Below are 13980 nucleotides of genomic sequence, written 5' to 3'. Positions count from 1 at the left end.
GTGGCACTTCAAGATAAAAATTCATACATTTACATAGTAACATGACAGAAATCCACACAGCTTAAAGTGAAATTTGAGATGAGCTAATGGTGAACCATAGCGACTGCTTATTGACCTAACTTTTTCCATAGCGGCAGTGAGATGAAATAATGATGCAACATCAAGAAGGTCAAAAACATCAACATATGAATTCAGTACAAAACCTGTAACAGATACTTTTGAAGAAGATCACTGTGTATAAGCAAAGAACTTTCTCATACCACAGGGAATCCACCTAGTTGATATTCCAAATTATGAAAAATGTTTTAAGCAAGAGAAAAAATTCTGTCCAAAGGGTTCCTAACTGCTTTACTGCAATAGTTTGAGCTATAACTGAAGTGACAGGTAAACATATCACCAAGGGTTAGTTTAGTATCACACATTGCTGATTTCAGCTTTGGTGATAAATCAGATACCTTACAGATGCGGGGTCTAAATTACGTACAAATTGGAATCCTAACTATCATAATCCCAAAGAGAAGAGCAAAACAGACCATTCTCGTATCTCTTCAGGAAACCCTATCTGCAGATGTCTCCCATCTAAACTTTTTCTTCCAACAGAGAGCAATTTTCTTGTTGCAGAGCTTACATTATTTCTTGATATGTGTCAAGTTTACTCTCAATATAATTTTCTCATGGATTCCATGGAACAATTTTTTCATTCCAACAAACAACTCATCTACAGTAACAAGAACCCCACAGTGAATAGCCACTGAAACATATTGTATTCTTTACATTGTGTTCACTCCAAAATGAATATTCCTGGAATTTAAGCTTTCATTGATATTAACGTGATGAGAAAAAAAGTACTTCCACAGACAAAGACAGAGGAGGAAGTCAGCTATAACCTTGTTGAAGAATGTGTATTACATCAACAAGAAGTAATTTTAAATGCTCCAGGATTATGGGGTACAGATTTGAACCCAATTTTACAATCAATTAACAATAATGTAAAATACTAGATAAATGACAAAGTGTAGTCACAATGGAACTTAAAAGTGATGAGGGGACAGACGCGCTCACATGAATTGACAGGTTCACTGTAGCATTGGTGAGTGATCTATCCACTTAATCATTTTCTATCATTTCAAAATTCTACTATTTATAAGTACTTGTTGAGAAGTGTAAACAACATATGGTAGAGATATTAAAATATTTTCAGGATTAAAAATGAAGAAATATAAAACCTTTTTCTCAGTCTCACATTTAAAACAGGTTATCTTTTTGTCATCCCCATTATTACAGTAGCAACGGTTTTCAAACAAAAACAATAATGGAAGGTCCTTGACCTAACATGGCCCACATTACAATAAGTTTAACAAACAAAACACAATGTTGTGTCTGTATGCCCCTTACTACAGTGCAAATCATCAAAAGTCATAAATAACTTTTCTGAAATTTACCTGCAATTCATCCAAATTTAAAAAAGCTGCAAGAGATTGTACGATATCACCTGCAACAGCCATGCTGTGTGTTGCAATAACAAACTTATTTTCTGGCTGCATTGATATATTTAATCTCGTGTTGTCTCTTAGTGAAAGAAATGTCACATTCAGTTCATTGTTTGCTTCAATATCTGACAAAACCAGGAAATTCTGATTAATCCACATTGCAATCTGGATGCATGAAACAAAATAAAAATATCTGATTGATTTATTTTACAGAATAAATATGACAATTTTCATGTCATTCATTGGAACAAATATTCCAAACTTAACAAGTACTTACCCTCTGCACTCTTTCGTTTAAAGAGAATGACACATAGCTGGAGGGTAAATTACCCGGCTCCTCGCATAAAGCATACATAGCAAAACGTGGTAGCTGCCTTGTAAGCTCAAAAACATGGTAATGCTGGCTTCCACGATAACCCACCAAGGCCTACATACATATAAAGTTGACCAATGATAAAGAATCTTGAAAAATAAAAGTGTATATCCTATTAACTGAACACACTGTGCAAAACTAATACTTTACCTTTATGTGAATGTCTACTGGCACATCCTTTGGAGGATACAGTGCAACATTCACATTAGATGATATTTCTGATTCTTTTAAATGGATAACATGTGTCTCACCTTCAAATATGCCCTCAGCGAATACCATTACAACTCTTATTACAGTTTCATTGTTTGTTGCAAGAGCGACTTCAATGTGACCCTAGTAATGAAGCAAAAGATTTAGAGTACATTTTCACCCAAGTCTAAAAATAAATAAATACGTACATAAATTTATGAAACTGTAGGAAGTTCAGCAGTTTGCTATTACTTTCATTAATTACACTACTTTATGAAAAAAAGAAGTGTCAGCATATTGTATAATTTGTCAGACAAAGATGATATTTGATTTGCAAACTACCTTCTAACACTAATCATACTAGAAATAAACAAGTTTACATTTTGTAATTTCCATCTCGTTTTACAAATGTGTTTTTTTTTTTTAGTCAATTTCCACACAAACACGGTTACAATGCTCTGGTTGACTATAGTGTACCAGCTCTGCAGCTCTACTGGTGGGAGCCACAGCATTTGCCATAGCCAAGCTACAGCGGTGGTACAATGTAGTTCATCTGAGCAACATAGCCAGTGTGTGTGTGTGTGTGTGTGTGTGTGGGGGGGGGGGGGGGGGCACTCAAATTCGAATCTTTGCCTTTTGTATGTAATATAGCAACTGTTTATGGCATCAACAGCAAAAAACAAAGATTTGAGCTACACATGCAAAAAATTTTTATCTGTCAGGCAGTTGCATTAACAGTGCAAACTCTGTCGCAGAATGAAAGGTTTATTCTGAAATTAAATACTAAATCTGTAAAATATGGATGAGTGAGTATGATTAAAAAAATTGTTCGAATCAGTGTGCACTCTTCAAAAAAAACACACCATTTTTAGTTAAAATGAAAAGGTCATATTCATTCCACACTACGAGCAGGAGGGGCCTCTAAGCATCACAGGGCAACACCTTGAATTTTCTTAGAGCATTATATCACTGGTGTGGCAGTAAAGATGGAATGTCACTATTAAGTGTTTGGTTTCAACCCACATAGTTCCTCCCATAGATGCATCACCTTGACACTGTGCCTTAATAACAAAGTACAAGAATTCAATGAAATTATTCATTATATCACAGTATATTCCACAAATCCTACTTAGCTACTCATTGGAAAGCTCAATCGTCTAAGATCTCATGTGCCCCCATTTGACAGCTCTAATGATATGTCCACATGATGCATCTTTCCTTTTGTCCTAGTGCAAATGCATCAGAACAAAAACATATGTGCAAAACTCAGTGAATAGGACATACTGTATGAAAGTGCGCTATCATGTCCACACATTGGCTCACAGTCAAAGTAGTCTGCTGTGCATCCATGTCTTTGCGCAGTACTTTGTGCCGTGTTTACTGTCATTAAGGTGACAAAAACTGCGAAGGCAACTAACGGTCACACAATATTTAAATAACAGAAGTACAGTATAAGACATAAAAAGTGACAGTGATATTTTGTTTGCAAATTTCAGGAGGCAGTTACAGCAAGCTTTCAGATTTTCTGCTTGGGAAGCTGAGAACTTGTACCTCTAAACAAGACATTCTTATATGTAATGCAATTTCTGCAGTGATAAGGCCGGCAATAATATTTTGTAAGGCAGCAACTTATATACCAATTTGAGTTATTTATTTCACATCTCAAATCACAGTATTTTGGTGATTATTCCTGAAACTGAGAAACAGAGTGAAATATAGCAAAGTGGAGTTATTACAATTACTATTATTCTGCTTCTCTTAAATAACTAATTTTTCCCTCTTATCTTTCATCTGAATCTGTTTATGTGTACTACTATGTAGGCAGCGCATATGGTACTTAAAATGCCAAAATATTGTACATTCACATAATTTTACTATCCATGTGATAGTGCACAGCCTGCCAATTAAAATGGTACATGTGGTTTTGTTTAAAACCTTGTTAATTAAAAGACATTAGCAATGAAAGCCATTACAGTGGCATGCTATGTAACAATTAGTGTGACCTAATCAGTAGTTTTGACAGGATCGATATCACTCATTAGAAAGCTCTAATTTCATACTTTCTAGCAATAAAATTAATTTTTCAAGAAACTAATTTACTTCAAAAATAACTGTAATTAAAGTCTGGCTACGTCCACAATTACTTTCATCATTTGGGCACTTCAACTCATTTAATTCCCAGGCTTGATGTCATGGTTTTGTTGCCCCAATTTTTCTGAACCGAATAACACTCTTCATTATCCAATTAGGCCAATAATTAAGAATTTAGATAAATAAGCAAAATTCTGAATCTGGAAACTTTACATGGAATTAAGGAATTCACTTCAGAGCCATACAGTGTGATTTCCTAAACGCCTATCTTTAAGTTAAAGCAAATCATTGTTGGAAACTACATCAGTAAATTTTCACCCTTAAGCTTTACAAACTAATATTTAACATACAAGATTAAAAAGTATCATTACACCAGTCTATATATATTTCACCCCACCAAAAATCCTCAGTCAGCACCTAATAAGCACACACTCAACATATCTATGAAAGTCCATATCAACATCATTTACTTACTTGGGTTATCTTTGTGAGCTACTATGGTAAAAAGTTAGTCTGCTGCCACACTACACAATGAAATACATATGGGCCCCAGCTGGCTGTTGTCTGCTATGTAGCACAAGAGATTCCCAACCTGGGAAGCAATGTGCTACAACACATGATGCCATCCAATTTTAACAAATCACATATGTACTAATACATGTGCATGCTTGCACTGTTGGAATGTGAGTGCACACACAAATTTGAAGAGGAAAACGGCACTGTGTGGACGTACCTTAAGGTTAACTCATTGATTTACGGTAATTTAAGAACATGGCAGAAGGATCCTATCTCAACTACTTAAGTACCCTTTACATCATATTTAATCTAATCACACGACAGCATATACAGTTTGATGGAGCATCCAAGATGGACTCTCTCCTTAACTTACATCAGTCTGTGTTCACTGCACCATAATTCAACTCATTTAAGAGGGGCAAAGGATTGACTTAAAAATACAATATCTCTTGCAATATGACTCATGTGCTAAAACACTATAGTAAAAATCCAGATCAAACTGACTTAATGAATGCAAGTTCCCCTTGAGGTGGAGAGGCACTCATAGACTGAGCAGGACTGGAGGGGCTGCCTGGGTCCAGTGACTAGGCATCGAAATCCATGATATCCTCATCAGTTAGACATGCCAGAAAGATATCTGATGGTGCCTGGGACAGCTTTTGACCCAAACATCATGACCCTTTCACTGCTCCCTTTCCCTTCAAGGATGAGGGAAAGGGGGCATTGAGAGGCACTGTGCTTTTGGGGTGGATTTTTTAGGCTCACTGTGAAAATGCTGCTGGCCTCTTCTGTCGTAGCTGCTTGGGTCACTACGTATTTATTCACTTTGCTTTGGTATGTACACGTGCTGGTGGTGGATAATGATATGCTGGACATTGTTTGTGTCGAAGCATCGACCTTGGGAACAGGTTTCTGCACCACAAAAATCATAAAAAGTGGGGTTTCATCATTTTATATTCCTTTTTGGCTTTTGCATAGGTGATCCACTTCATCACTTTTATTTCCTGAATTTTGCATTTCTCAGCGAAAACAGGGCAGTCTCTGCTGCAGGCTGGGTGGCTGCCAAAGCAGTTGAAGCATATTGCCAGAGATGGGTATTCAGTTCCAGATTCATGGGCTGCCTTTTCACACTTCCCACAAGTTGCTTCACCTCCACAACTCAGCATTTTATGGCCAACCCACTGGCATTTGTAGCACTTTACACGTTTAGGTATGTATGGCCTAACCCAAAATCAGAGGACCCCTGCCATGACGTGTTCTGGCAACGTTCAAGAACTGAAGGTGGCAGTCTATGTTTTTAAGCAATGTGCAGGATAACCAAATGAAGAGCAAACATGGTCATACCCAAAAAATAATGAAAATACACTCTTTGATTAAACCAAGCTGAACGAAGTCTATCAATTTCGACTTCTTTATATCTCAAGATAACTCTATGTACTGGCTCTACCTTGCACTAATGCTACTGCAGAAAGAGAGATCTCAATCACAAATGATTTATGAATTGATGAAGAGAAGATGTTTAGTGTCGAAGCCGTTAAGGAAATAGTTGTAACTAAGTTTGATTTTCAGGATACTTCATGTGTTGATTTTTATAAAATTCCGTTTGAAAACATGAAGCTCCTGAATGACACACATTCTTCTGCAAAATTTAATAAAAAAAGGTTTCCCAGAAATTACCCACAGTGAAACTTCCACGACAACTGAGACTGAAAAATAAGTAGCCAATGTAAACAATAATAATTTTCTACCCTAGTTAAAGACATCATTATATTATTGTGATATGTTGTGTTTGGATGTGAAACAATAAAACAATGAAAGTCCCACATTTTGATTTTGAAAAATTGGCCATCATTTGTTTGGATGAGTTGGTGTGAGTACTCCCCGGCAGTACACCCACCATATAAGGATTTGATAAGTTTGAGTCTGAGGGTTCCACCTCAGTTCCACAGAAACCTAGGGGAATAGAGGTCCACTCAGACAGCACACAGCTTCCCACTTGAGACATGACTAAAGAATTTCGTTGCTTCTAGAATCTAGAAGGGACAGTCCAAGTATTGCATTTTCACAAAACACTAGTTAATATAGAACTGTGGTGAGTACTAGTAGAGTTGGCTAATTCTTTGATTTGAGATTTGGATTAGGGTTGTTTTCTTCCTCAGGTTGAGAAATTGTTCCAAGAGTCACATTTAATCAGAATGTACCTGAAGGCCTTCTTTAATCAATTCACAACATGTAGCTACATCCTGTACTAGATATGTCAGACCTCAGATGGGGTGGCACAACACCATTGCAGATAAAATGTTGTGTTTATGGAACATACAGAAGACCATCTGAAGTCAGAGAGAGAGAGAGAGAGAGGATGAGGAGGGGGGGGGGGGGGGGGGAAAGAAGAAGAAGAAGAAGAAGAAGAAGAAGGAGGAGAAGAAACAAGCAAGCTACTTACCGGTTTCTTTTCATTCCCCATATTAATGGAGATTCCAGTCTGCAGCCGAGTCTTGGCCTAATACAAATACAACAATATGACATCAAACACTCACAGTATTCAAGAAACATATAAAACTGTAAAATAACTAATCATTAAAATTCACACTGAAATATCACAAAAACACTGAGGAAGTCATCAACAGTAACAACTATCAAACAAAGTAAGCAACAATTACTGAAATGTAGAGGGACATGTGTCTATGCAAATTTTATATAATGAAAAAAGATGTGAAACTGAAAAATCATCCAGCTTTCTGATTCAATTTGTTTTCCAAAGTTGCATAAAAAATACATTTGGGTCACTGAGTTCTCTAGTTTGTATTCAGCTCAGTGATTAAGTGCGTAAATGACAGACAACAAATCCAAAGGTCTGGTATCCAATCCTTTGTCTGTCTAAGTATATTTTCATCACTTATCACTCCTTTTATCTCTGGGAAAATGATGATACATGTAAACAACATGTTGCACTGTGGTTTAGAGTGCACATTGATCTGTAGATCCCAATGTAACTGACTGAGTATGTCAGTTCAGTAGTCAGAAGCCAAGGGCATATCACCTCCAAAAGGACATCACCTAATAAAACACTATGGTGTTCAAACCAACCTACAGATTGAGGACGGCTTTACTTTCTTATTATTAATAATATTTTCTGCACCTTTATTAAAAGCTGGGACTAAAACCCAGATTGCAAGCACCTGGAAATAACAATATCTTCATGAAGATTGTGACAAAACTATTTCACATTGATCTACTTGAATGTGTCTGCCCCCGGCAGCTGAATGGTCAGCGTGACGGATTGTCAATCCTCTGGGCCCGGGTTCGATTCCTGGCTGGGTCGGGGAATTTTCTCTGCCCAGGGACTGAGTGTTGTGCTGTCACCATCATCATCCTCTCATCCTCATTGACTGCAGGTCGCCGAAGTGGCGTCAAATTGAAAGACCGGCACCTGGTGAACGGTCTGCCCGAAGGGGGCCCCTAGCCATTCGATTAAATAAAAACTTGAATGTGATCCATGGTAAGTCACTTACACTGCACCAGATAAAGCATGAGTAGGATTAAGAATAACCTTATATCAAGCAGCACAACAGCAATCTTATTTGAAACGTACAACTGTACAGTTTTTAAGATTGATGACTCTATTGGATAAAAAATCATCTTAGCACACCTTGAACCAGTGTCTCATATTTACACCTTGATTCCCATCACGAAATTATCCATCAAACAACCAGGAACTAAAGTGCAAATATCAACTCCTAATCAGTTTTTTTTTTCTGTTTTTACTGTGTGGGGCCTCTAAGCGTGTACTGTTTCCCACATTGTTCATATTACAAAACTTATAACATCACATTCCCCAGACCTCTATATTTCATTTTCTCTTTTAGACTACAGGTCTTACTAAACCTATGTCATATTACAGATGATTTTATCTCGTTTTTTTTTTTTATTTCTCCCTTTTATCCATAGTATCACTGAGTCCTAAAGGTACTGGACACGCCACATACATTGAAATTTTACAGAATGTTTGTGTTACTAATTCCTTAAATTATGTGTAGTAAGAGAAAGGCAACCACTCACATACTGTGGATCTGTGTGCGGTGCAGAAACTCATAACAGAAAACAGCATTCATACTAGCTTTCGAGCACTAGTTCTTTTTCTAGCAACAGTATATACATTCTCACACAGACACCCAAATGCACACTCGTGCATCCACAACATGACTAATCACGGCCACGGGAGTGTGTGTTGGAGTCTCTCTCTCTCTCTCTCTCTCTCTCTCTCTCTCTCTCTCTCTCTCTCTCTCTGTGTGTGTGTGTGTGTGTGTGTGTGTGTGTGTGTGTGTGTGTGTGTGTGTGTGTGTGTACTATCGCTAGAAAAAGAGCTAGAGCTTGAAAGCTAGTGTGAATAATGTTTTGTGTTACGTATTTCTGTGCTCCATGCATTGATTTGCTATGAGTAAGTGGTTGCATTTCCCTAATTTCACATATTGCTCCATCCAGAAATTTCCATTATTGTTATAATTCCTTAAATTGCTACACTATTTAAACTCTATCATAATTCTAAATCTACTATTAGCACTCAGCTTGTACATCTAAATAAACCATATATGAACAGGAAACTGAACCCAAAGGAGTACTTTACAAGTCCATATATTCACTGACTGATTAGAAGCAGTGGCTCTGTAAATATGAATGTACAGATTTGTTTAAAGAGCTTCATGTCCTTGATGTTTTTTTATATTGTCAAGGAATTTGTTAAAAAGCTTCAAACCAATTTGAAATGTCCCTTGTGGCACTGTTCAGTATTGGTGTGAGTTGTGTTTTTGTCCAGTCAGATATTATATTTGTGAACATCACAGCTTCTTTGCAGTCCTTTTGCCTTTGTAAATTACATGTACATCAAGAAATAGGAGTGCTTCACTGGTAGCTGTGAGAGGCAGCTAATGTAATGTAATGGATATAAGTACTTTTAGCATAGAGGGTATTATAGAACTTGCAGCAATTAATTACATGAGGAGAAAAGAAAAATTAGCCTTGATATTTTCTTTGAAAGTTTGAATGACCTTCTTGTTGCCATATTTACTTTCATTATAGCTTCAGTGAATCAAATCCAGTACTGACCTTGCCAATTATGACAGCAATAAATATGAAAAGTAACTGGATCTTGAAGTGAAAACAGCAGGTGAGAAACCTGAGACTTTTTCAATGTTCAATGCTAAAGGATTGCAATAATTACAGTCTAGACTAAGAGTAGAACTTAGGAACTATCAAGATTATTATGAAGATCTACAATTAGAAACTGCAAGTATGAGGGGTGGGAACTTTAATAGTGGCAACTATTCATTTACAGCTCGTAAAAATAGATATGTGTTTCAAAGTTTTACTAACTTTCAAAGTAATCACCAGCTCATCAGATGCAAATCACTTGAAATATTCATTGCCCAGATGGCAACATGTTTAAGGTTTAAAGCTATACTGAACATTGTGTATAACCAATCGCCAGTGATGTAGAAGTCGTAGGATACTCTTAGCAGTGCCAGTTGTGTTGACAGTTTGAGCGGCGCGGTCTATTGCCCAACGAATTTGTAGCAGTTCTGAAGTGAAGACTGTGAAGTGTTTCCTTCAGTTTATAAATCAAGATGATCTCACTAGGGCTTAAGTGGGAAGTGCAGTAGGTGGTATAGCACTTACCAGCCCCATCAGTCAAACAAATCAGTAACAGATTGCACTGTATGTGCTTGAGCATTGTCCTGCAAAACAATGGTCAGGTCCTGCAGAAAGTGTCATCACTTCTGTCTCTAAGCTGGCCGTAGGTTGTGTTCCGAAAATGAACAGCATAGAGACAGAAGTGATGACACTTTCTGCAGGACATGACCATCATTTTGCAGGATAATGCTCAAGCACATACAGCGCAAGCTGTTACTGATTTGTTTGACTGATGGGCTGCTAAGTGCTATACCACGCCTACTGCATTCCCCTGACTTATGCCCTCATGAGTTCAACTTAATTTCTAAACTGAAGGAACCACTTCACAGCATTTGCTTCAGAACTGCTACAAATTCGTTGGGCAACAGACTGTGCCGCTTGAACTGTCAACACATTACTGCTATGAGTATCCTACGTCTTCCAATCGCTGGCAACAGGTTATACACAATGCTGGTGATTACTTTGAAGTCAGTAAAACTTTGAAACACGTATCTATTTTGTACGAGCTGTTAATAAATAGTTACCACTATTAAAGTTCCAACCCTTGTACATATGTAGCCTTGATGTTGAGAAACTCAAGCAACACTGATATTGCTGTTGGGGAAGTTGTGTATAGTTTTAGGATTTGCAAGGACAAATCAGTTAGTGATCTTACCGTAAATGATAAAGGAAGTGCTACCAGATGCCAATATCAGACTTCATACGCTTTTAGTGAGTACCTTTCTTCTGTTGGAAAAACCATCAATGACTTCTTCAACAATGTAAAGTATAGATATACGAGCATTCCAGGAAAAGAAGACTTACACTTGGCCCCAACGTCACTGAGATAAAATACATAATCAGTTTACTAAAAAATTAAAAATTAGTAGTCTATGATAAGCTGTTTATCAGCACATTAAATAGCTGCATAGACAACATGTCTGATGCCATGGTCACAGCAGCAAATAATTTAATTGCATACGGTAGTTTCCAAGACAAACTAAAAATACCATAAGGAGGAAAAGTGTGGCAGTTTTGCGTGTACACTAATTGTTTAATAACTTACAAATAGAAATTGCAAAAAAATTAGTACAACAGAACATAAAAATTAAACTAGCATCTATAAAACAGTAAACAGAATATTATTCCAAGACACTGTTTATCAGTACTTGCACAAGAGATCGAGTTTCAAAATCAGTAAGAGATATGGCTTACCCACAATAATTTTTAAAAAGTGTGCCTAGATTATAATGGCTCTTGAGCAACTCTCCTCTGCAAGCTGGTACTTTTCCTGAGTATTTTAAAACAGCCAAAGTCATTCAAACATTCAAAAATGGTGTAAAATATAACACGGATAACTATAGGCCCACTATTACTTTGTCCAGTACATCCAGTATAGAGAAAACTATGTGGAAAAACTGATAACCTACTTAGATAATAATAATAGACTTCTCACCATATAGCAGAGATGCTGAGTCGCAGATAGGTACAACAAAAAGACTATCACAGTTAAAACTTTCAGCCATTAAGGCCTTTGTCAGAACTAGAAAACCAGTGGTTTCAGTTGCCTGAGACTGCAGTCATGTGTACGAGTTGCATTTGCATGAATATGTGTGTGTGTGTGTGTGTGTATATATATATATATATATATATATATATATATAATATACTTCTGGGTCACAGCATAGCTTCAGAAGTTCAAAGTCAACACAGAGAGCAACATATGAATACCTCAATAGTGCAGTAAATCTAACTGACAATCAACGGTTGACAATGGGACTATTATTAGATTTGTGGAGATTTTGACCTGGTTGATCACAAAAGCCTTTTTTTTGTGCAAGGATTGAACATTACGGAATTTGGGATCTGTTTCCAGAATTTGATCTACATGCCACTGGAAGAGTTTATTTTTTAAAGTAATATTGTGTACATAAACATGAAACAACACTTATATTGTGACATAAACCAGCACAATACTAGATAAGAATCAAACTAGTATGTAAATAACCACAGAAGAGCACTATATGTCAAAGTCACTTCACGCTGGGCTGAAGCCAGCCAATGCTCTTCCTCAAAATCCCACTGGCTTTCCTAGTAACACATTTAAAGTAATTTTAACAGAACATTCATTTCACTATCTAGATGAGTACTTCACCTTCATGCAAAATAAACAGAAATATTCTACTTTTGTAAGTATTTCAGTTCATAGTATTATGTAACTTGCAAGCAATTTAATTATGATAAAAAGACTTACTCTCTTTCTTTATGTTAACAAAAATAAAGTGTATTAAAAACATAATCTACACTCCTGGAAATTGAAATAAGAACACCGTGAATTCATTGTCCCAGGAAGGGGAAACTTTATTGACACATTCCTGGGGTCAGATACATCACATGATCACACTGACAGAACCACAGGCACATAGACACAGGCAACAGAGCATGCACAATGTCGGCACTAGTACAGTGTATATCCACCTTTCGCAGCAATGCAGGCTGCTATTCGCCCATGGAGACGATCGTAGAGATGCTGGATGTAGTCCTGTGGAACGGCTTGCCATGCCATTTCCACCTGGTGCCTCAGTTGGACCAGCGTTCGTGCTGGACGTGCAGACCACGTGAGACGACGCTTCATCCAGTCCCAAACATGCTCAATGGCGGACAGATCCGGAGATCTTGCTGGCCAGGGTAGTTGACTTACACCTTTTAGAGCACGTTGGGTGGCACGGGATACATGCGGACGTGCATTGTCCTGTTGGAACAGCAAGTTCCCTTGGCGGTCTAGGAATGGTAGAACGATGGGTTCGATGACGGTTTGGATGTACCGTGCACTATTCAGTGTCCCCTCGACGATCACCAGTGGTGTACGGCCAGTGTAGGAGATCGCTCCCCACACCATGATGCCGGGTGTTGGCCCTGTGTGCCTCGGTCGTATGCAGTCCTGATTGTGGCGCTCACCTGCACGGCGCCCAACACGCATACGACCATCATTGGCACCAAGGCAGAAGCGACTCTCATCGCTGAAGACGACACGTCTCCATTCGTCCCTCCATTCACACCTGTCGCGACACCACTGGAGGCGGGCTGCACGATGTTGGGGCGTGAGCGGAAGACGGCCTAACGGTGTGCGGGACCGTAGCCCAGCTTCATGGAGACGGTTGCGAATGGTCCTCGCCAATACCCCAGGAGCAACAGTGTCCCTAATTTGCTGGGAAGTGGCGGTGCGGTCCCCTACGGCACTGCGTAGGATCCTACGGTCTTGGCGAGCATCCGTGCGTCGCTGCGGTCCGGTCCCAGGTCGACGGGCACGTGCACCTTCCGCCGACCACTGGCGACAACATCGATGTACTGTGGAGACCTCACGCCCCACGTGTTGAGCAATTCGGCGGTACGTCCACCCGGCCTCCCGCATGCCCACTATACGCCCTCGCTCAAAGTCCGTCAACTGCACATACGGTTCACGTCCACGCTGTCGCGGCATGCTACCAGTGTTAAAGACTGTGATGGAGCTCCGTATGCCACGGCAAACTGGCTGACACTGACGGCGGCGGTGCACAAATGCTGCGCAGCTAGCGCCATTCGACGGCCAACACCGCGGTTCCTGGTGTGTCCGCTGTGCCGTGCGTGTGATCATTGCTTGTACAGCCCTCTCGC

The 13980-nt window shown here is 38.7% G+C and overlaps 1 protein-coding gene across 6 annotated transcripts in view; it reads right to left on the bottom strand.

The window, feature by feature from the left end:
- Positions 1-13980, bottom strand: part of LOC126184650 (Bardet-Biedl syndrome 2 protein homolog) — a 183716-nt gene that overhangs the window by 53539 nt on the left and 116197 nt on the right. For all 6 annotated transcript variants that reach the window (XR_007536856.1, XR_007536857.1, XM_049927126.1 and 3 more), the window contains 4 exons: positions 7103-7159; positions 2014-2196; positions 1768-1917; positions 1443-1655 (listed from right to left, as the gene is read on the bottom strand). Coding sequence is in view for 4 of the 6 variants with exons in the window: in XM_049927126.1 (XP_049783083.1) it covers positions 1443-1655; positions 1768-1917; positions 2014-2196; positions 7103-7159 (603 nt within the window). In the remaining 2 variants the exon portion in view is untranslated. The remainder of the gene's footprint in view (positions 1-1442; positions 1656-1767; positions 1918-2013; positions 2197-7102; positions 7160-13980) is intronic.

The sequence above is a fragment of the Schistocerca cancellata genome, chromosome 4 (assembly GCF_023864275.1).
Source record: "Schistocerca cancellata isolate TAMUIC-IGC-003103 chromosome 4, iqSchCanc2.1, whole genome shotgun sequence".
NCBI lineage: Eukaryota > Metazoa > Arthropoda > Insecta > Orthoptera > Acrididae > Schistocerca > Schistocerca cancellata.
The sequence above is the reverse complement of the archived record's forward strand: the minus strand, read 5'-3'. Positions and strand labels throughout refer to the sequence as shown.